Source organism: Vespula pensylvanica, chromosome 7 (genome assembly GCF_014466175.1).
Source record: "Vespula pensylvanica isolate Volc-1 chromosome 7, ASM1446617v1, whole genome shotgun sequence".
In the NCBI taxonomy this organism is placed as follows: Eukaryota; Metazoa; Arthropoda; class Insecta; order Hymenoptera; family Vespidae; genus Vespula; species Vespula pensylvanica.
In genome coordinates, this window is record NC_057691.1 from 1,387,796 (window position 1) to 1,411,622 (window position 23,827).

Below are 23,827 nucleotides of genomic sequence, written 5' to 3' on the forward strand. Positions count from 1 at the left end.
CACTTATATAAACTAATATAAATATATATATATATATATATATATATATGTGTGTATCTATATTTTGGAAATCTGATTTTATTGTTTTGTCACAAAACTATCAGAATTCATTCACATTAATAACGAATTAATTAAGTTTAATTATTAAACGTTGAATAAAATTTTTCTGATTAAACATGTTATAATAAAATAACACTTACTATATAATATTAGTTATAGTATAAATTATACTTATTATATTATAATTATGTTTATTATATACTATTAGTTATATTATGTGTTATACTAGTTATAGTATAATTATACCAGTATACGTAACTTACAAAAACTATAAGTTTAATGTTATATAATATCTATTTAGAATCAAGGAAAAATAGGGTCGAATTTATAAAAGGGTTTAACATGATCGTTAACTTATAGAGACGATCGTTTCTCTCTTTCTCGAGTATCTTCGCATCTTCATACATTATAAGAAACAGAACTATAATTTATTGTAACATAGCCGATAGAAAAATCGATAGCCCGTTTGACTTTCAAGCAGCCAGTAGAATATTCTATGCATCTATGTCAACGTACGGCCTTCCTACAGAAAATGCACAGCATAGATAAATCAGAGAATACAGGCAGGATCTCTTCCTATGAACAGACAACTCGGCTACGAACAAGTAACGTATAGATAAGTTAACAAAGCGAATTTTGTGGTCGATTTTCCTATCGTAAAGATCGATACCAAATTTATAATTTCTCTCTCTCTCTCTCTCTCTCTCTCTCTCTCTCTCTCTCTCTCCTCTCTCTCCTCTCTCTCTCTCTCTCTCTGTCTATCCCTCTTTTTCTCTTTCTGTCTCTCTTTTTATCTTCTTTCTCTGCCATTGTTATTCTTAAAGGCTATTCAGTACAGACAAAGTAAATTTTCATTGAATGATCACAATGAATATAGGAGTTGTTCTTCGATCGTCCTAAATACTAATATTTTTCTAATACTTCATTTTACCTAGTAAAAAAGCCATAAAAGACTTAATCATTTTGACTAGTTATAAATGTTTTCATAAAGATACTTACAATTTTATATAATGTTTTCTCAAGACATTATGACATATATGATATATGTTATGATATATGTACATATTATGAGGAAAGGCAAAAAAGAATTTATAAAAGAGAAAAAAAGATATATTATAAAAGATAACTATAATAAATATATATTGTATATATCTATATCTAATAAAAAATATATATATGTGATATATAAAATATTATAAAATTATATATTTAATATATGGAATTATATTATTAAAAAATTATTATTAATGTTCATATTTTGATTATTTAAATTTGAACTCTCTTTATAATATATAAATTCTTGTTTTTTTTCCTTCTGTTGTTTTTTTTTTCGAATCGTAAAATGCAATACACACACACACATACACAGAGAGAATATATATATATATATATGAAATATATCTTAATCCTTCGGTCTCTCAAATGACAACTCTGATCTATCATGGTAATCTAATATGACAATATACAATAACTCATCATAAAGTTTATAATAGTAATTATATTTACATAAACGAAATAAGATCTAAACTAAATGACACGTCAATGAAATTAACATCGAAATAAATTGTCGACAATTCTAATACTAATGTTTTTCTAAAATCGAAGTATTATACTATCTGTATACTCATTTTCTAATATCACAATAATTGTCTATAATATTTCTGTGAATTTCAAACATTTTCATTGATTACGATTATCTGTTGTTAAACATGTAACATATAAATTTGGTTTGTAAATATAATTATATTTTTTTCAAATATTTATTCTAAAAATATTATATACATACATGTATATATACGATCGATGTTTGTACTTTTATCGATAGGAAAGTAACTCTATTTATCAAGGTGAAAGTGACGTCACGAAACGAAAAAGAAATATATAAAGTGTTATAATATATATATATATATATATATATATATATATATATATATATGATCGACGTTTGTATTGTTATCGATAGAGACGAAGTAATTCTGTTTGTTAAGATGAAAGTGATATGATGAAAATTTACAAAAAAATTCAATAGTTTAAATAACACAATTGACATTGTACGTGAACGTTTATATAAATGTTTCAAAAATATCAATCTAAAAATAATCTTTTACGATCGTAAGACACTTTTAAAAACCTTTTTATCGGCAAAATTGAAGAACGTTATCGTTAAATACATACATACGTACTACGTATATACAGGATGTACGCTCATAGACGTCCGAGCAAATATCTCACGACTAATTGAAGTTACAAGAAAGTTTAATAAGAGACGACAGCTCTGACTCAATTACAAAGTACATGTAAAAAAGTTTTTTTTTCTTCCTTTTATTCATCATTCTTCTTAGTTTCGAAGGTCAACATAGTTCTTTTTTTTTTTCATATGTATACAGCCAATAATCATTCGTAATCAAAATCATATCTAGTAAAAAAATGTGCATCGATTGCCAAAAATGTATCGTTCACGAAATAATCATAAGTATTCTTACACATTAAAGTAAAATTTATTACTTAATTTAATTAGAGTTAAGTATTAAAGTATAAGTGCTTTTCCATATCACAATTTAAAAAATAATCGTCAAGCTATATAATATATTAAAGTCGATTACATCGAACAGTATCATTGACATTAAACTCGTCAAAATGCACGATTCCTTGATTTATTAAATAATGTATATACGTATTTCTAATGCATAGAGTATGAATCACATTACAAAATATGAATCTGTTCAATCAAACAATTTTTTACCAGACATAGTTTCGATTGCAAATGACTATTAACATAAAAATATGCAAGGAGAAAAAAGATTACAGGTATCCATTTAAAGAGATATCTATTTAGGAAGAAGAAAAAAGAAGAAACTATGTTGACCTCTGTGAATTGAAAAGATAGCGAGTAAAAAATAAATAAAGAAGAAAGAAAAAAAATATTTATATGGACCTCGCAGCTGACTCTGAATGGTGCAAATTTTTCTTAATAAACTTTCTTGTAAATTCAATCAGTCGCGTAATATTTTCTCGGACATTTATGAACGGACACTCTTTATACATGTGTATATACGTGTATATACATATATACATACATATATATATATACATATATGCATATATACATATACGCTGTCATCTACAAGCGGCTACCCGTAATTTCCCGCTCATTACGTGGGCGTGTTAGAAGGTCGTATTTCCACAGAAGAAGAAAAAGAAGAAACAAAAAAAAGGAAGAAGTTTCGCGTACTCTTCGGATCTTTCAAACGTCGATAACAGAATTATCATCTTCTTTTTATTGCCTCTCTTATCTATACTTTTTCGAATAATTTCACGTATATTTTTTAAATAATATTATTAAACATTTAACGAACATTAAAAAAAAGAAAAAAAAAACGTTCTTTTCGAGAGTTTCAAATATCCTTTACTTGGAATATATCGAAAAACGGAAGAAAGAAAAAAGGGATAAAAAAACTAAAAAAGAAACAAAAAAGAAAGAAGGAAAAAGATTATTCAAATCTTTATGCATATTGACTCTAAATTTAAAAAGATTGTGAGAGTAGGTATGCTAATACGATGGAACTCCGTCGTGGGAAATGTCATTTCGAGTAGGATCTATATATGCATATATATATATATATATATATATATATATATATAGAACTCGTACATACATATATAAAATACATAAATGTATATGTGTATATATATATATATGCAATTTGATGTCAACGAATTAGTATGAAAATGAATAAAAATGAAGGTTAATAAAATGTTCTTCGCTATCTCACAAACAGTGACTTAATTTTATATATTACACATATAAATATGTAAATGAATTAAGAAAGGTTAAGGAAAACAAACAAACAAAAATATTATTCAAAGAATAAAATCGGTAGAGAACATCGATATCTTTGAAGTTGGCTACAACATGGCCATCCTTAGGAATCACCGTAACCTCTAATGAATGTGCAACGCACACATTTTATATTAAACGATCGTTCAATTCATATAGCCGGTGCATAAATTCGACGAAACGAAAAAAAAAGAAAAAGAAAAAAGAACGATACAATGATAGGAATGATATCATTCCCAATTAATTCGATACATTTCGAAATCCATTGAACGTCCACGTTGTACTTACATACTTTCTATATAACTTCTCCATCTCAATCTATCAATCAATCAATCTATCCATCTATCTCTCTTCTCAATCCTATTCTCCGTCTATTTATCTATATATATATGTCTCTATCTCGCGCATGAATACACGAGGATAAAAAGAGAAAGAGAAAAAGAGACGGACGACGATGGATAGTTTAGCTAGACAATGACAGAGAAAGAGAGAAAGAGTGAAAGAGGAAGAAAGAGAGATATATATATATACATATATATATAGAGAGAAAGAGAGAGAAAGAAAGAGAAAGATAGACGATAAATGAACAGAGAAGAAAAAGATGGTAAATAAAGGTGCGAAAGAAAGAAATATCGTTTAAAAACTCACATTTTTCCGTGATCCGCCGCCATAGATCCTGACAAAGAATTTGACGTTTCAAACTTAACGAGACACGTCGTCGTCCTTTCTGGAAGTCTTCTCTTCTCCTCGCCCCCGCGAGTTTTCAGGATGTCACACCTCTATCGCAATGGGCACCGCCATGCGCGGGGCTAAACGTCGGGAGGGGAATGTGAACACACCAGAGAAAGGTAATCAAGAGGTCGTATAATCGCAAATACGTATATACACACACGTACACACATATATATGTATAATATATATTGCGTGTTATCGGTTAAAACCGGCTAACCAGACGAAAACTCTGACAGCAAAACCGCGTGCGAGTTCCACAGTGATACAAGTCCACGTTACCTGTTTTTCTCCCTCCTACTTAATTTCTCTCTCTCTCTCTCTCTCTATCTCTCTTTCTTTCTCTTTCTCTTTCTATGAGACGCGCGTTCTCACTCTCTCCTCCCCTCCCCCCTCTTCGTCACCTTCCGCGCAACCACACACGAAACCGCGCGAACTTACACGAACAAACACTCTCCTCTTTCTATTCTTCTTCTTTTTCTTTTTCTTCTTCTTCTCCTTCTTCTTCTTCCCTCTTTTTATTCTCCTTCTTTCTTCCTCTTCTTGGAGCGGTAACACGATAATCTTAACGAAAACTTACGATCGAACAGCTGACGATTACTTTTTCACATGTATATAAGGACGAAAAAAAAAGTAACGAATAACGTTTCTCACGGCACAGTGTCCTACATAAATACGTACGTATTACGTTCGCGCCTACGAAATTTCTTTTTCGACTCGAAGAAAAGCTCTCGCCGAACGCTACCCGACTCCCGGCCTCCAAGCTGTCATCGATCGTACAGGCGCGAGCGTCGACTCAACTACTACCGCCATCTACCGACGGGATGTCAAACTTATTAAGATTCCGATACTTCGTTTAATAATTTGAAATTCTATATCTATATCGTACATAACCAATCAACATGTGTTCTATATCGATAACATCGATATCATTCTAAAATTGAAAATGTAGAATTTTTTCTCGATTAATGGAATTTGTTTTGTCCAAAGATAAAAAGGATTCGTGTTTAATGACATCAATTCTCTTATTTGCGATTTAACGATTATCACATATATTTTATTTGTTTTATTTTATTTCTTTTTTTTCTACTGAAACGAAATTATCGTTCATTATTACTCAGTCACATTTTCTACTACTCGTTATAACTGTTTTGTTACATAAAAAAACTGTAATATACAGGTAATGCTTCGTGTACACGATGAAACTGTTACAAAGTAATAGAAATATAATGCAAACATAAAATGTTTCATTATATATAAACGTTTATATTTATACTTCTGCAGAAAAATATTTTTTATGCTGTTCTAAGCAATTTAGATTCTTTAGCCAATTGACGTTCTTTTCTACGTTCTATGATCTTTAGTTCTCTCTCTTGCAAAAATTCTTCATATTCTTTTGGATCTAATTCTCGTACTATCTCTATGCCACAAGTTCTGGCTATTCCTATTACCATTCCACAAATTTGTTCTAAAGACATTAACGCTAATGGAGGATCTTCAGATTTTATTTTTGCAATTTCGTATAAATGTTTTAGAGTTATCTTGCCCGCTATGTCGCCTATAACAAATAAATTAGAAATAACACGTACTAACTAATTAATATTTTGCCTTTAACAAGTTATTACTTTATATTCTCTTTACTACAATACTGACGTCAAGATTTTATACCTTTCTCCATTTTTCCTATTTGTATTCCAGCTGCTTGTTTCAAAAAGTAAGTGACTGGTGGTTTATGTATGACTAAATTATAACTTCTATCAGAATTTACTTTGACTCTACACGGTAATGGAACTCCTTCTTTGATATCCTGCGTTCTTTCATTAAAATCTTTACAAAAATTAGGAATATTGATATTTCTCTAAAAATATAAAAGATATTAAATTAGTATAAAGCACTCACAAAGTGAATATAACTGTAAGAAAAGAGAAAGAACGAGTTAAAAATATTTATCCTAACCTGTCCAAGCATAGGACCTAGTGGTGGACTTGGCTTCGCCATTCCTGCAGGTATATTCGTACGTAATTTAGAAGAATGATCTACTTTTTCCATTACTTTTTTAAGCGTTTTCATTTTCCCTGCCTTCGACATTTTGATTGATATTAATAAGAATTTAAAATATAACTTCAATACCAGCTTCTTTCACGTTGATACATTTGCAGTCTGGTTTACCGATCGAGCAATTCTATCTAACCTTATCACGATATATCATACCTTTATGTCGAAATAAAAAATATTTAAAGTTGGTAGTAAGATTTTCTTACAAATGATTATAGTTTAATTTGATTTACGTCTTATTTAATTCATCAAAAAAAAAAAAAAAAAAAAAAAAAAAGAAAAGAAAAATGTGTATGTTACGATATAATTAATCATGAAGAAGCAATTGATTATTACTTATAACGTAAATATGTATATATGTTATTCGAAATAATGTACATAAATCTTGAAAAATTATTATCATATCATATGTGTATATATATATATGTATATAAAGCTCTATATATTTAACTTAAAATACCAGTAGTCTAGCGCAGGCTTGTAAAACCAACTTTGTTTTGTATAACGTAACTATGACTACAATTTATGGAACACGCGAAGAATTTAGCACAAGTTCTCTCGTGGATAAGAAAAACCTAAGGATAGATCGTCAAAAGTATTACATATTCTATCGTAACATTATCGATAAAATCAACATGAACGACAAGGAAGACTGTGCATGGGTCTTTGATTCATTAGTTGGATTTTTGCAAGGTCCAATTTGGTCTGCACCATTGTTGACCTTCATAGAAGAAAAATCACTGAGTACGTATCACTGTATATGTTGTAATAATTATATAATTAAAAAAAAAAGAAAAGAAAAAAATAGTTTTCACCTATTTATGTATCATTATGATATGTATTAATGCGCAAAATTACGAAACAATAATACATTTTTACAGTCTTCGAAGCAGACGAGGAGGATAATAATGAAGAATATCGTAAAATATATCAAGAATACAAAAATTTGGTGGACCTATTACTTGGATGTTTCATGGAGGACATGGGTATAACACCGGAACAATTCGAGCACGCATGTAACATTAACAAAAATACAAAAATGCCGATACAATTTCAACAAGTTAGTGAAACGTAAAAAAAAATAATAATAATAATAATAAATAGACAACAAAAATTCAATCCTAAATTTTACGTAACGTTTCAGAGTTTATTCGAACAAATATGGGCGGCAAACGAGTACGAAATTTTTAAAAGAATGATGATACAAAAGAATTTAGAATTGCAATTACAGGCATTGAACATGATAGAACAAAAATTTGGTCTAACTCCAGCTTCTCTTATGTACGAAACGGAAGGTTTGCAGGACGAGGAATTGGTAATGGAGGAATTAATTAAGTGAGTTAAGTTTTCGTATTGAAAATGACGTCGTTCAAAATTTTCCTTCTCAATAATTATAACAATAATAATAATAACAATAATAACAATAACAATAATAATAATATTAATAATAATAATAATAATAATAACAATAATAATAATAATAATAATAATAATAAAAATAATAATAATAATAATATGAAAGAGAAAACAATTAACAGATGTATTTTCGTAGTAAACATATTATAGAGAGGCAAAAAGAGGAACGAGCGATACCTACGGAAACTTCTCTTGTCGAAGAGCACGAACGTCTTGCTAATGAGTATCGTAATGAGAAGACCTTGATGAAGGAAGCTTTGAGGGCTTCGACACGATCTCCTGAAAATTCTTCTCCAGAACCAGAAACAAATATTACTCGTGAAAAGATCAAAGCTCGAATTGAAAAATTAGAAAAGTTGCCACCATTGAAAACATTTCAACCACTTGACCCTATATCTTCAACAAAAATGGAACGAGTTCGAAACAATGTATATATATATATATAAAACTATATGTGTATATATATCACACATACATTATATATATAGATATATACACATACATATATATATATATATATACATAGATATATACAAGATGTCTCAGAACTGATAGTATAAGCTGCAAGAAAATGAATTTGTTAAAAAAATACAAGTTTAAAATATAGAATAATATTGTTACATAAACGAAAAAGACATCGTTTTCGGAAAAATCGAGCTTTTTAAAATACAATACGTGCGTACGAAATTACGACTAATTCTAAGCTATGACTCACCGATCGACAGAGCGAACACACGTATGATGTCGTCGTCTTGACGAGTCAACGAAAACTAACTGTGGTCACATAAATAACATATCGAAGGAAGTCGCAAAGCATTGTTTATAAACACGATGAATAATATCTTAATCGTAATTACATACGCACGTTACGACGCAATGTGTTTTCAAAGTCGACCTTTTCGAAAACAAAAGGAGAACGTTAATCTATATCTTCAACTTATTTTTCCATATATTTACAATCACTTTTTTCTTCCTTGTATCATCAATTACGAGACATCCTATGTGTGTGTGTGTGTGTGTGTATATATATATATACATATATACACATATATGCGTGTTATATATATGCATATAAAAATGTTAGAATTTAATTCTTTAAAAATCGATGTAATTTTATACTAGCGTAGATATGGAATAACGTTTAGGTATTTTCAGACGAAAGAAGAAGATATAAAAAGACGGCAAGACTATCTAAAAGCAAGACGAGACGAATTGGTAGCCCTAAAGAAAGAAGTACGTAGTCAGCGGCTCGAAATGAATGCAACGCGTCCGAGTTCTGCTCGAGTAGTTGCAGATGCAACGATAAAAGGCGAGCAAGAATTAGACGTTGGTCAATCATTGGAACCGTCGATTCTTCAAGTACGTAAAGCTTTAGCGGCACGATTGAAGGCCGAAGTTGTGCACAAGTGAAGTGAATACATAATAATATATATATTTATCGTTATTATACGTATGTTCTATTGATCGTAATCGGGGCAAATTGATCGATCGATTGATTAATTGATTGATTAATACTCATAGGAGGATGTGTTTCGTCTTCTTCCGTCTCTTTTTAAACTTAAATATTAAAACATTTTTTTCTCTTATTTTTTTCTATAAGCTTTTTCACCATTAAAACGAAAAAATAGAAAACGTAGTTATACGCAAACATGTTGTTTCAGTTTATTCGTATTATGAAAGGTTTTATTTGTATATAAATGCCTAACTTGTTTCAAATATAATACTTGGATTGCTCATAAATTACATAAATACTATGCATACTACTTCATTCCTCAGTATCTCGTTCCCTTTAGCGATATAAATAAAATTATTCGATCGTTTATCTCGAAGAATAAAATTTGTAATTATTGCCTACATGATCATCGAATACAATCGACGTTATCTTTTTTCAATTAGCCAGATTAATATTTACAATGGTGTTACAAAATATGAGCAAAGAAGATTGTATGTTTCACCGGAGAAAAGGTAAATATAATGACGAAATATAAAATGTTTTTTTACGAGTAAGTCGATAATAATAAAGGTAATAAGATTTAATTCGCTGATTGCGCCCGATTCGAAATAACAATTTTGCGAGTACGCTTTTTAAGGTAGGGTCTGTAACTCTATCTAATAGACGCTTTTGTCTAAATTTTTAATTTTATTTAATTAAATATTGTTCGCACTTCTACACCACACATATTTTGCGTCAGTCACACCATCATTTTCACCTTTACGATCATCTTTAATATTGAATAAGACAGATTCGTAGCAAAAAACAAGCAATAAGTACTCTAATGTGTAATTCTGTAATTATTAATTACTGTAACAATATGTACATATTAATTACACATATAACACGATGATAATATTTCTGACATATATTAATAATAATGATGATAATAAAGAAAAAAAAAAAAGAAAAGAAAAGAAAAGAAAAAGAAAAAGAAAAAAAAAAACAAAAAACAAAAAGGACAAAAATATTACAAAAATGAAAACGACACTACGTCTAACACACGTTATAGATCACGAAAAGCAATAATAAAGAGTAAAATTACATTTGATTAACATTAAAAGTAAATTATAAATCCTTGTAAAGGTCGATAAATTTCGTTATTAATAGTCATCAAATGAGATAACTTGAATTAATCGACTTTTACAAAGATACTCTCTTTTTTTCTCGTTTAATAATGCAATGTACCTATTGCATCCATTATAAGTTTTTCTTTATTACAACGTTGCTTGTTATATGCTACTTATTCTGCCTATATAATATTCGGCTTAGTTAATCTAATCCTCACATCATTCATTCTCCGACAGAATAAAATGCAAAATATGATCTTTCGTTTGTAGTCCATTCACATATTTATCGTCGTCATGCACACTGATTTTTTTTTTATAACTGCTCATTAACTTACAGAATCGATGAACTTCATTTTCTTATAAAAAACGTGTGATTTTCCGCGTTTGTGTGTTTTGTATGTGGCTACATATGTCAGAGAACAAAAATGTCACATTCTGTTGGTATTTTAAATGTAAAACGCACGTTATCGTTAATATTAATATCAATATTATTATTATTAGCACGTGTGGTATTGTACAATGTGTAAATTTCCGTTCTTTGATTAACGTTACAATGTAATGACTGTGTAACATTGAATACAGCAATCTTGGTGATAAACTGGCCAGACAAAATGTTTTAGATTTCTCGATTAAATGAAATTTTTAAGAGTGCCCCTGAAAGTGCTGCATTTGTTTTCTTTTCCTTTTTTTCACATATTTACAACTTAATTGTCCTAACGAATGTCTTTCGTAACGTTTTACGATATGATTAAAATTCTGTGACGTTTCACGATTTTTTCGTAGATTACGATCTACGAATATTTTTATGTATTATTATTTTTTTGTTTTAAATTTTTATCTTCGCTTTTGTTGAAATGATGAGTAAACATATAGTACTCTCGGAAATAAAATAATATTCGAACTTAGGACGGTCTAACGATAATTTTTTCCTAACAAAGTATAGGAATTTTACTGCACTTAATTTTAGATCCCTTTATTTCCCCTTTGCCCTCTTCTATCCATTGCATATCTCTCTCTATATATATAATATATCCTCTCTATTATGATTATTCAATAATACATTCTTAGAGAGTATGATACAATAAAGAAAAGAAAATGTATATCAAACTATTTACTAGAAATATGCCACAAGGACATTCTGACTTCTCTTGATGGCAAGCATTTAAAAAAATAATGGAAAATGATAGCGACAAAGCCTAAAACACTCTGTACAAAAATACATTGAGTATAATTTAAATAGCATATGATTGCATCTTTACTTTAGTATCACTTAGGTATTAATTCATCCGTTTCATTTACTTACATTCGCCGCACCCAATGTAGCATTCTATGCCTAAGAATATCTCTTTCTTATTATGGAATAAATTGTGAATATATGCAAAACACACGAAATACATTACTCGATATTCTGTTACTTAACTACCTAATTAATATATTCAGTTACATTTTCTGTGGTCATTTCAGAATTAACAACATTTTATATATACACTCGTTACTCAGCTCCAGCGAATTTGCCTACTTGAAATATTCACAATATACTAATCTCATGACTGAATTAACTTCTATCACCTTTTGTAGTATCATAAGTTAACATATGCGTCTGTTTGTTAAAGTTTGTCAATATGTGCATACGAATGTTCTTACATCACAAAAATTTCAAACGTTCATACTTACAATTATACAACAGTCTTGGAAATTCTTTTGTGTTAGACGTATTGAAAACTCTGTACATTAGCTTATAATACTTTGTTATAAAGTCAACTCAATCAGTAAGGCAATAATTTATTTCAAATTGGTCGCTGTATAAGGCCTGCTCTAGTTAAATGATTATTCAAAGTAATAGATTTCTCTTCGCTATAGATCTTAACTATGTTAAAAATTACGGATTAAACTAGAAAGTAGACACTCTTTTCTGGAGCTGGCGTTTCCTGTAATTTCATGACATACAGAATCTCAATTTAAACAAAAATTAAGATTTCGTATTGCAGTATCCGAGATTATTCTCATCTCATGGCTCTACTACATAAAGTAATGTAAGTAGATATGAATATTTTCATAAATTAGACATTCTTATTTCAGTGCACAGAGATTATTCCAGGCTTCTCATTTTGCCCTTATGATTAAAAAAAAGATTTGTAAAAAAGATACTATACTACATTTAATATTCAAGATTCGTTAAATATTCTTTAAAACATACTTTTTATATCGAGGATTGCTATCGGGCATGAAGTGCAAACTGATAAATATACACAAATCAAATATTTATTGTACAACTTCTACTACTTACATTGATAACCAAAAAACTCTTCAAATGTATTTTGAAGGAAACTGAGATTGTGAAGTAGTCGCATATTTTCTGCTTAATCCAAGTATGTGGTCGTTTTACAATCGTTACAAATATACATATATATACAAACTAAATATTATTTCCGTCGAGTTGGATAAAGATTCATGGTATCTGACCTTTGCAAAAACAGATTTCAATCGCTCGTCCCACTAATTCAATTCGTGGATAGCTAATCAAAAACGTAACTGTTTTTGTGCGGTAGATCATGTACTTTTACATGCAAAATGGTTTTTACACATCTTGTAGCAAGTTCCTTTTCGATGGACTCATACATGTCATATAGTCACAGTTTTTAGATTTATAGACCTAGACCAAAGTGTATACTTAGACATTAATGTCTATAGAACTCACCAGGTCTAGAGTTTTTCACCTTATCTGTGAAAATTTTCCCTACTACGTAGATTTCCAGATAAGTGGAATAAATCATTAATCCTTTTTAAATTCATTTAATTCATTGAGTGAACTTCCAATATTTCGTCAATATGATAATACAATTATTTTGGCTTTACCTTCACTTCCGTTTGTCGATCCCGTTGTCCAATATGTTTTTCCTTTATTTTTTAATTTTTTTTTCCTTTTTTTTTTTTTTTTTCTATATCATTTCCAATCACTGTCTTTTCACATTCATTTCTTTGTTTAATATACACAATTAAAGAAAGAAAAAGATGTAAAAGTTCATCACGCATTGTGTTTTAAAAGCACTTATTCATTGCGTCTATCACTCAGGATGAATAAAGTACAACCTGTACTCTCCTCATTGTAAATTAATAGATTGTATAACCTTTCGATCAGCTTTTTGTGCACATAATAGGGGCCATATTTTACTAAAAACTTTGGAGATCGCACATTCATTTTGAATTTCCAGAATGTCTACCACGACAATCGTTGCCGTTTTGGCGAAGGACTTAATCCAGAATCCTCATCTTCTTCATCAGAATCTTCTTCATAATCGACCAATCCCTATAAAGTTATTTGTTTATATATTATAAAACGTTCAGGTATATTTATATTTAAAATTTTGTTTGACTATCTTAGAACAGTCCAATCACCTTTCTAATTATAATTCCTGCCTTTTCTACGGTACCAATGGTAGAACTAGGAGTAATCTCAGGTGTAACTGGATTTTCATTCGTTGTTGATGTACTATTGTTGACCTGGGTTTGCTGAGGAGTGATATTATTATTTGCTGTATTATTATTTAATACAGATTGTTGTTGTTGTTGTTGCTGATGATTTTTCGACTCTGTAAGGGAAGGCCCAAGGGCAGAATTAGAAGATGAAGATTGTTTTTTAGCTGAAGCAGGTGGTACCAAATCTGCCGTGGCTGCAGGTACCACTGCTTCTCCTTCATCAAAATCTTCTTCCTCTCTAAACCACATTTCTTCTTCTTCATCCAACTGTCTCTGATCTCTCCGATATCGGCTATTTCTTAATATTGATGGAACACTATACAGGTAAGTAAACAGAAACATTGTTAAAATATTTTTAACACGTTAAGTGACGTAAAGGTCACCGGTGACCGACACTCAATTTGCCAGTAGAGCCGTGGGGATCATCGGTGACCGACGATACCATAACAAAACAATAACAACGGTTTCATTCCAGCGTTGTGGGCAAATTATATAAAATTGGGCCGACATTCAATGTGTAAGTAAATTCACGTATAAGTAAATTCAACTGTAAGTCGGCACTAAGTAACAATCTATGATGTACAAGAATTTGTGCCATGTTAGGAAGCAAGGAATATTTAATTCACAAGCAAGTTCTTGTAAAATAAAATATATTGCACCTTGAATACATGTACCTGTCGAGCGTTGTTCTATCACGGTCCTTTAATTTATCCTGATGTTGTTCATACCTCAGCTTTAGTGCTTTGAATGTTTGTACATAGTCAATTGCTTCCAATTCTTTCGAAAAATTTTCTACAACGTGTGAGCAAAGTGATTTGATATCTTCCTGTAATGTAAAAGACACATCTATACATACATACATACGCATATATACTATCAAATATAAAATCGCTGTACGAAAATATTTTAAAAAGTAAAATTTAAAGTTTTTATAAAGTTATAACTTACCAATTTAATGAATTCAAACATTTCCAAGATAGCAGAATCTAATAAATTGTATCTACCGTTGTTCCTTACAAATGCATCAAATACAGGTGCAAATAAATTTCCTTTTATTATATACCTATTATAAAATTCATCTTTCAGAGCTATAATTTTTCTCATAAACCTTAAAGCGCATAGTACTAAGAATGTATGTGTTGACTTCATTAAAACCAATATTCTTCTAAGTAAATCCTTATTTAAAATGCAATTTTTAATGTGGTATGTATGATGTTCTACACAAAAGGATAATAACTCTAAAATCAATCCTAAAAGTTGCACTGTTCTATAATCTTCTCTTGCTGGTCTTTCCCCAATTGTATTAGCTAATAAAGGAGCTATCAGTGTTCCAATACTATTTTTATAGAAATAATTCAAGAAATCAGTCTTTTCTGATTTGTTGACTGAAGCCAACATATTTTCTGGATCAAGAAGCAGGCGTAACACACCAGCTAACTGTACTGCTCCACCCAATTCAGGATCGCTATCTCCAACGAGTTGAGCGACTATTACATTGACTAACATTTGGTCCTGTTCTGTATTATTTATTTGTTGTAATGTATAATCTCTAACGACGCTAGGAGAATATTCCACAATATACGTCAATATGTCAATGCTCGCAGTTTTTGTTTGCGGATCATTTATTGCCAATGTTATTTCCAAGGCAGGTAATATGCCCAATGCTGTTAAATTTTTATAGAATGATTCTTTACCTTGCGGTTGAAGATTCTGAGAAAAATTGCAAAATTCTTTTAAGAAAAGAACCATGTCACGTCTTTTACTGTCTGATGTCGATTCATCCGTAAACTGACGAAATAATTCAGTAAGAAATTTTTCATCATCTTGTATAAGAGTTACTATTTCAACTTTATTAAAAAATATAAAACTACTCAATGTACTAAGCATGTTGTCTTCAAATACACTAGGAGTTGGTAAAACAACATCTTGTATATATTGAACTCTATATGTTTGATGAATTTTAGCTAATAATTCAGCATTTGTAATTGGAATTGCTTGCTTAAATCTTGCTAATTGTCGAAGATATTCTCTATGTCTTTTTGGTTGAGGCAATGTTGGTTCATATTCAAGACATCCAACAACATCAAAAATTGTATCGTCGCTGAACATCACTTCAAATAGTGCATTCTTGTTAAGTAAGAAAATATTTTTAAAAATATCATAAAGATGATGTAAGCCTTCAATATTTTCTAAGTCCTCACAAGTGTGGAACAAATTTAAAAGTTTCTTGATATAACCTTCTGATTCTAATGCCACAGCGAGTTTTTCTTTTCTCATTGGAGAAGCTAAACAATTCCCTATTAATTCATTAATGTCTTCTAATCGACCTAATTCGCATGGAGGCAGTTCTATGGGCGGTGCAGCATCTGACATATCATCAAAGCGTTCATCTTCTGACTCTTCAACAATATCTTGAGTAATTTCTACTGATGGATCCTTTCCTTGAACTTGACATATTTTTTCCCAAATTTCATCACATCCAGCCTTTTCTTGAAAACTTAAGGCTAAGTCAAAATTATCACCCTCTGACCATACTATCAAAGTATCCTGTAATCATAGATATGTAAATATTTTAACTTTATTTCTTATAATAGTAACATACTACGCATGCATATTTCAAAATAATTAATACATTCCTTAAAATTAGTTAGATTCATATCAATATTCATTCAATCAAATAACATAAACATGGTTATGTACAGTCTCATAATTGTACAGATATCGATAAAATAATACTTATTATTATAAATTTCATATACATACACGCTAAAAAATATAAATGCAAGAAGTATATTTCATAGTTATACAATGTAATGAATATATAATTACTTGCTGCTTCTGATATGCAGTATCCGGATGTATCTTACTTTCCAATAAAACAGTTCCATCACTTTCGGCTCTAACCAAAAGTGAAATTCCTTTTAATCTATCTACATAGGAAGAGGAAACATGACCTGTACCACGATCATCCCATTGTCTATCAGCATTAAGTGCATAAAGCTTTACTCTTCTGCGTGTATCCGTCATGTTGTCAAAAATATTTTACGCAGTTGTTTTTGTATTATCACCAACTACCTTGCATGCCTTAGAAGTTGAAAAAAATCCTTGGCCTTTCTGTTCTTATAAAATTTCTATTAAATAAATTCACACACAAAAATCTATATCTACCAAACTTTTATTTGTTCTCTCATAATCCACTAAGATATAGCACAATGCTGTTGTATATGATGCCGTAGAGTCAGAAGTCTTAACTTATTTGAAAAATGTCTTTCGGAGTAACCACTCATTCACCTAAACTCAATGCTCTCCTTGGGTGGTCTCCAAGAAACTACAATACTAATGCCAATGAGTAGAAAATACTCATATATCACCATGAGTGATGCACTTTGATTTATATTAATAATGAATAACAATCGTTAACGATTTTCGAAATTACGGATATCCTCTTGGTCTCTGCACAAATATATGGAATTGCTATTTCATGAAGATATTTATGATGGTTTAAAAACGGCCGCGCATTAGTCGAATTTTATTACGAATTATCACGAAGCGGTACCTTTATTCCGACATATACTCGGAACAATGAGATTGTTTACCGTTGCTGGATGTTTATAAGCTCTTCAGTTGCATAAGCTTGATACCTGCGCCAACAGTAAAGCTTTTGGGACGCGCGGGAAAAGTTAGTGAAGTACACGCTCTTCCGTGCACGTGTCACAGTCACGTAAAGCTAGAAAGTGTCAAGCGTATCTCAGGTCGTTCATTTGAAATAAGTTCGTCGTCGTGGAAGGTCAGAAAGAAACGTTGTGCCAGGGAAGCCGAAGCCCTGTGTGCGCTCTTGCCGCCTGTATACGATTCCCGCGATGAGCAAAACCGATGTAGAAGAACTCGCTCGTCACTTACAACGCAAATATTTCCAATCACACGATTATCTTACACGAATTCTTTCAATGGTATAATTGCGGAGCATCGCCGTTCTTCCGTATTATTTGCGCGAGATCACTCTAAAATTGACATAGACATCGAACAGCCACAACACTACATTCCGCCATGTTAGATCACAACAACGCGCCACGGGGTTCACCGTGTATATCCCAAGGACTCTGGCGCATAATACAATTTTACTTTCTGTATTATTTTTCGTTCAATCAAGATACTTCTTGTTTTTCAATGAACTATGAATTTATGCATTTTACGCTTTTTATTATTTTTTGCGATAGATATAAAGAAATTATTATTTTTAAAAAATCAAAATTTCATTTCATCGAAGACACATGAAATTATAAATGTCTCAATACACTATTAATTTCATTGAATAATCAGTAGAAAGGGTTGAAACTACTATTCTCTGTCCAAATGTCAATTTTTTTCAAAAAATATCCTTCATTTCACATGCTCGTTTAATACATATTATTCGTTTTATATAATCAGCACATGATACTTAAGACGAGTTTTAAAACAATATACTAACCATTATGTCTTGTTAGATCGCGATAAATATTTATGACGTATTTACGTAAACATTAATGTCGTAATAACTATAATATTGTTAAAAGAAGGCATTCGTATATATGTTTAATGAAACGTCCAAGTATGTGAATAATTACATATACACGGTTACAATTAATTGCAACAATGTACTGTTTATATTATCTACGAAAATATGCGTGTGTGTGTGTGTGTGTGTGTGTGTATTTTCGAAAAAGAAAATTAACTTCGTAAATAATTTTTTCCGCGAATAAATCAATAATGCTGATATTTAAACTGATTGATTTGCTTGTTATATCTGCTTTATTATTATATTACACTTGTAATGCTAAATGTACAAATTAATAGATTTAATAGTTTAGCACTTCATATATATGCGTGTATATGCATTGTATGTATTATTAGCAAATGAAAATTATAATTAAAATATTTTCTTCGTTTGTTAAAAACGAACAAATCTATTATTTTGATGTTCATATATAGAAATAAATGTTGCATCTTTGGATGTATAAGAATAGGTTATAATCGTTATCCAACGTAGCATATTGTCGGATCAATAAAGTTCAATGTACAGCACCTATGGGCTTTTGCGTAATCCTTTCTGAAATTCTCATTAATAATTATGAACATCGTTTAATATTGTGCAATAGTATATTAAATATACTCTTGAAGTGAAAATATTTCTTATTATCGCAATATTCAGATTTTGTTCATAATAATTACAATTACATGTATACACACGTGTCATACAAAGGTTATAACAATTTCTATTAAAATCGTAATTTCCATTATATATACATACACGATACTTTATTTTGTCCATTTATAGTAAATAATTATATATCGTAAAGGGAAATCTATAACATAATTAATTTATTACATATATTGATTATTATTTATTGTTAGTTTGGAGTCACTATGGTAACATACAGTAATGTTTTTATGTTCATGATAATTGGAAAAAATATAGACAAATATAGATAATCCATTATACAATTTGTGTAATTATAATGCCTCGTTGCACAAATATTTAATCTGTGTCAAACTTCACAGAGAAATAATGTATCCTGATAATACCTAAAGCATTGTGCAGGCCTACATATTACATAGACAGATGTCAATATTTATAGTAGTTTCAACTTTTACATATATTTACATCTATGAATTATAAATTGTTAAAATAGTTGGGTTAATAGGAAAAAGTATATCTCTGAATAATATGTTAGGTTTATAATATGAATTTAATAGATACAGTGGGAATAAAACAATACCTTAATAGTTCAATCAGTTTTGTCCAATTTTACTATCAATATATATTAAAGAAAACCACATAAGATATTAGAAATCTGTTGCAGTGATCACATCTGTACATTTTCATTTTATGTATGTATAGTATAAATATATAATCATAATAACAGAAAATGATATCACATATAAAAAATGTTTATTTCAGGACAAAATTAAATGATCACTGCCTATAATATATATTAATATCCAAGAACACATTGACAAGTTTTAATTGTACATTGTTCTTCCAAGGAATCGAAAAATTGTAAATTTTTTTCTATATTTATTTACCCACTCTTAATAATTTATTTCATAGTTGCAGTCTATATTCAAACAGATATCCTTCAATCATTGATCATATCTGTAATTGAGAACAGGCATTAATCAAAAACTAATTTGTTACATAGTTTAAAAACTACTTATTCTGTTGTGTTCTGAGCTGAAAATTTCTGTAGCCTACGTCTCCTTAACATTTCTTGCTCATTCGTGGGTTCTGTTTCAGCTCTCGATGATGTTTCTGAAGCTATTTCAATATTTCTTGTGCATGATTGACTAACTGTATTATCATTAACTGTGTCTGGAACAGAAATATTTGCATCTATTACAGTGCAAGAACTCCCACCTTCATTTGTACTAGCTAGCCATGTATTTTCTTGGTTTGTAGCCACATTTGGAGCATTTATATTTTGTTCTGTTGTAGTAGAAGGGATGCTGTAACATAAAATAAATTGATAATTATTGATCTCTATTTCATAAATGATAATAGAAAAAAAAAATACTAATATAATATTTATTCTATTTTTGGAATAACAATTAGTTTGTATTTATACTGACTTAACAGTAGCAGCTGCTGCTTGATATTGGTTCATCATAGCATTAGCAGCATCTAACAACAGTTGTACTTTCTGTAATGTTCGTATTCTTGCTTCTACCGCTTGTCGTAAATTACCCTCCATTGCTCTGAGTTCATCTTCAGTAAGTTCTGTTAAATTAGGTGGAGGTGTAGGAATAGGTGGCAATGGTACCATAGAAGAAAATGGTGGAGCAAAAATCGGTACACTTCCAGTTGGTAAATTCTGGAATGGTGTCAAAGGAACATTTACAGCATTATTTTGACCTTGTTGTTGTGGCATCATATTTGGAGCTTGCAATCCAGCCCAAAAACCTGGCAATTGGAAGCCCTGGCCTATATAACATCATGAATATTATTAAAATTTTACTTTAATTCATGATATATAATATCATGAATATTAATCTTAAATTAAAAATAAATTATCATTATATACCTTGTGGATTTAATCCTGCTGCTGGAGGAGGTTGGGGAGCTTGTTGACCTTGTTGTGGATTTTGTTGTCTTGTCTCTGTATTATTTGTAGGTGGTCTCAAAATATTTAAACGACATGTTGGACAAGTTTGTTGACGTTGAAACCAAGAACGAAGGCATGCAGTATGAAAAATATGATTACATGGCAATTTTTTGCTTGCTGCTACCATTTCTTCTCTGCAAAAAACTTTCTTATATATATTTATAACAAAATATATTATTAAAGAATGCTGAAATTATTATGTAATATTAACTTACCGACAAATTATGCATACATTATCAGCAGCTGCTAATTCTTCAGGCGTTGCATCCGGATAAAGTGTATTCATATTTCTAATAGCCCTGCGTGACATTACAATGTCATGGAATGCCTTTTTAAAATCACGCATTGTATAATACATAGGACGAAGTGCAAATAAAGGTAAAGTAAACAGTTTTATCATTAGAGTTACGAAAGCAACATATAAAGTGACCTAAAAATAATTGGATCATATAGTATTATATATAATAAAAATAACATGAAGGTACATATTTTACTATACCTTTAATAAACCAATAACCAATTCTGTATATAATAAAAATACTGGCTTATTGTCCCATGGATTTTCACTTTGCAAATCTATTGTGTGCAATGCATATTTTAGGATAATATTTGTTACACAAGTCAATAAAATTGCATATTCAAATCCAAATACAAGTTGTACTGAAGGACCTTTCGTAGCAGTTGTATAATATGCATAATGAATCATTGTTAAATTAATGGAAAATAGAAGTCCTAATAAAGTCACAACTCTCAGATGAAATAGCCATGTTATCACTGGACTTCTTTCCATCTATAAAATTAATAACAAACTATTAAATTTTTTATATGCAAAATATATATTATTTTATAAATGTTTAAATATTATTAAATATCTGAATAAAGTTTTATATCCTTAATTGTACATTCACAGAAATAATTTATATTAAGAAATATAAAAAAGATAAAACGCTTACGTAATCAACACGATCTTCGGCTAACCAGTGAAATGATTTAAGAAATAATAAAAGTGTAAATAATGCTATAAATTTTGGGCTGAAATCGTCCCTAAACACTGTAAAAGCTAAACACGTCTCAGTTACTGCATACCATACTTTCTCTACCAAATGCTAGAAATAATGATCAATCCGTTAATCCCATACTGTATAGAAGTGATAAAAAATATCAGTTATATTCCATATTCACCTCAAGTTCAGCAGCACGTAAAGTACCAAAAAACAACTTCCTAAGGAATGCATTTACCATGAAAACGAGTATCAATGTTTGAGCGTAAATTACCTAAATAAATATTATTACAAAACAATAAGAATATATAATTATTAATAAAATTATGAAAATTATTGAAAAGATTTATGATAACTTACAGTCATGCTCGGATTTGATTTGGTTATGTGGACTACCGTCGGATAAAATTGTTTTCTTTGATAATAAGCATTGCCAATTACGGCGCACGTTAATGCAGCACTTATTAACATTATCCCAGCTTCTCTCATTTTTATAACCGTAATATTTTTCAGCCCGAGGGCTACGTTTTTACCAAAAAAAAAAAAAAAACAGATACAATGACACTTAAGCACTAAAAATTTACGTTTCAACCAGTTTCAACAGCTGTATCTATCAAGGCGCTGTTATCAAAACGGTGTTACTGACAACTATCCAATATTACGTTTACACGCAACAAGATTCTACCAAACCTTATAACGAAATACGATTTTTCTATAATAATATACGTAATATTTTACTTATAAATAATAATTTTTTGTAACATAAACAAATTATTGATTTATTAACGTGCACTCGTATACAATTATATATTACAGATATTAATTATAGAATATGTAAATATAGTATTGAAAAAAAACAATACATTTTTAAACGTTTTCGAACTGATAGTACATTAAGTCTGTCATCATATTGTATTGCTTTTATTAACGGTTTGCGCCAACGATGAGTATAGGCGTGATTCATGATCGATTTTAATGAACAAGGTTTCATTTTAAAGATGAAAATTCAAGTGAAGACATGGCTTTTTCGAATTTTTGAGAAAGCTTTATTTTCTTCGAAAAGAACATAATGTTTTTTCAAGAATAGTTTATGTATAAAGATAAAGTTTTTTCCAAAATTCGAAAAAGTCATGTTCTTGATTAAACCTTCGTCTTTAAAATGAGACCTCGTTCATCAAAATCGGTCAAGAATCACGTTTTTCATTCACTGTGATGTAAACGCGCTGTTTTCGACATTGTTCGTGAAAAAAACGTTCCGTATAGTGGCGCCCCTTGAACTTTGCGACAAAAAAAAGAAGCTCGTATTCCCATTTCTAATTACATATAAATGCTTGACCGATTCGCATTTGTTTCTTTGTGAAGTATACAATGCAATGTCTGCCTGTTTGTTTACGTGATCGAGGTTCATATTTTCTTGATCCATTTCAAATCCAAAAAAACGCTTTTCGTAATGTTCACACGGAGAAAGTACTGTAATTCATTGGGGTATTTTCATGAATTTTAGATAGATGATTCTATGATAAAAATAAGGAAATATGTGTTCACTCATT

At 29.9% G+C, this 23,827-nt stretch overlaps 5 protein-coding genes across 9 annotated transcripts in view; 1 reads left to right on the plus strand and 4 right to left on the minus strand.

Moving 5' to 3' along the window:
- Nucleotides 1-5,399, minus strand: part of LOC122630527 (TLD domain-containing protein 2) — a 198,376-nt gene extending 192,977 nt beyond the window's left edge. For both annotated transcript variants that reach the window (XM_043815109.1, XM_043815107.1), the window contains exon 1: nt 4,547-5,399. In XM_043815109.1, the coding sequence (XP_043671044.1) occupies nt 4,547-4,569 (23 nt within the window). In that variant the 5' untranslated portion in view covers nt 4,570-5,399. The remainder of the gene's footprint in view (nt 1-4,546) is intronic.
- Nucleotides 5,400-5,655: 256 nt separating this feature from the next.
- LOC122630546 (39S ribosomal protein L11, mitochondrial) lies at nt 5,656-6,813 on the minus strand. The gene is made up of 3 exons (XM_043815141.1): nt 6,584-6,813; nt 6,296-6,485; nt 5,656-6,185 (listed from the first exon to the last, which is right to left on the minus strand). The coding sequence occupies exons 1-3, from the start codon at nt 6,713-6,715 to the stop codon at nt 5,923-5,925; spliced, it is 585 nt and encodes a 194-aa protein (XP_043671076.1). The 5' UTR covers nt 6,716-6,813; the 3' UTR covers nt 5,656-5,922.
- A 314-nt stretch (nt 6,814-7,127) lies between these two features.
- LOC122630543 (cilia- and flagella-associated protein 36) lies at nt 7,128-9,684 on the plus strand. Its single transcript, XM_043815138.1, has 5 exons — nt 7,128-7,426; nt 7,564-7,742; nt 7,827-8,017; nt 8,235-8,526; nt 9,254-9,684. Exons 1-5 carry the CDS (start codon nt 7,195-7,197, stop codon nt 9,506-9,508), a joined length of 1,149 nt encoding a protein of 382 aa, XP_043671073.1. The 5' UTR covers nt 7,128-7,194; the 3' UTR covers nt 9,509-9,684.
- A 51-nt stretch (nt 9,685-9,735) lies between these two features.
- On the minus strand, nt 9,736-19,386 carry LOC122630531 (serine/threonine-protein phosphatase 4 regulatory subunit 3). Of its 2 annotated transcripts, none has more exons than XM_043815117.1 (5): nt 16,967-19,386; nt 15,086-16,684; nt 14,797-14,963; nt 14,057-14,453; nt 9,736-13,967 (listed from the first exon to the last, which is right to left on the minus strand). In XM_043815117.1, exons 1-5 carry the CDS (start codon nt 17,162-17,164, stop codon nt 13,878-13,880), a joined length of 2,451 nt encoding a protein of 816 aa, XP_043671052.1. In that variant the 5' UTR covers nt 17,165-19,386; the 3' UTR covers nt 9,736-13,877. The 2 variants fall into 2 exon arrangements, with proteins under 2 accessions (XP_043671052.1, XP_043671053.1); XM_043815118.1 differs by having other exon boundaries at nt 14,812-14,963; nt 16,967-19,385.
- Nucleotides 19,387-19,494: 108 nt separating this feature from the next.
- On the minus strand, nt 19,495-22,906 carry LOC122630537 (E3 ubiquitin-protein ligase synoviolin A). Of its 3 annotated transcripts, none has more exons than XR_006327503.1 (9): nt 22,638-22,906; nt 22,459-22,551; nt 22,230-22,382; nt 21,776-22,066; nt 21,492-21,706; nt 21,196-21,410; nt 20,744-21,095; nt 19,894-20,620; nt 19,495-19,780 (listed from the first exon to the last, which is right to left on the minus strand). XR_006327503.1 is itself a non-coding variant. In XM_043815128.1 (9 exons), the coding sequence occupies exons 1-9, from the start codon at nt 22,764-22,766 to the stop codon at nt 20,254-20,256; spliced, it is 1,716 nt and encodes a 571-aa protein (XP_043671063.1). In that variant the 5' UTR covers nt 22,767-22,906; the 3' UTR covers nt 19,495-20,253. The 3 variants fall into 3 exon arrangements, 2 of the variants coding, with proteins under 2 accessions (XP_043671063.1, XP_043671062.1); XM_043815128.1 differs by having other exon boundaries at nt 19,495-20,270; nt 20,370-20,620; XM_043815127.1 differs by having other exon boundaries at nt 19,495-20,620.
- Between the last annotated feature and the right edge of the window lie 921 nt (nt 22,907-23,827).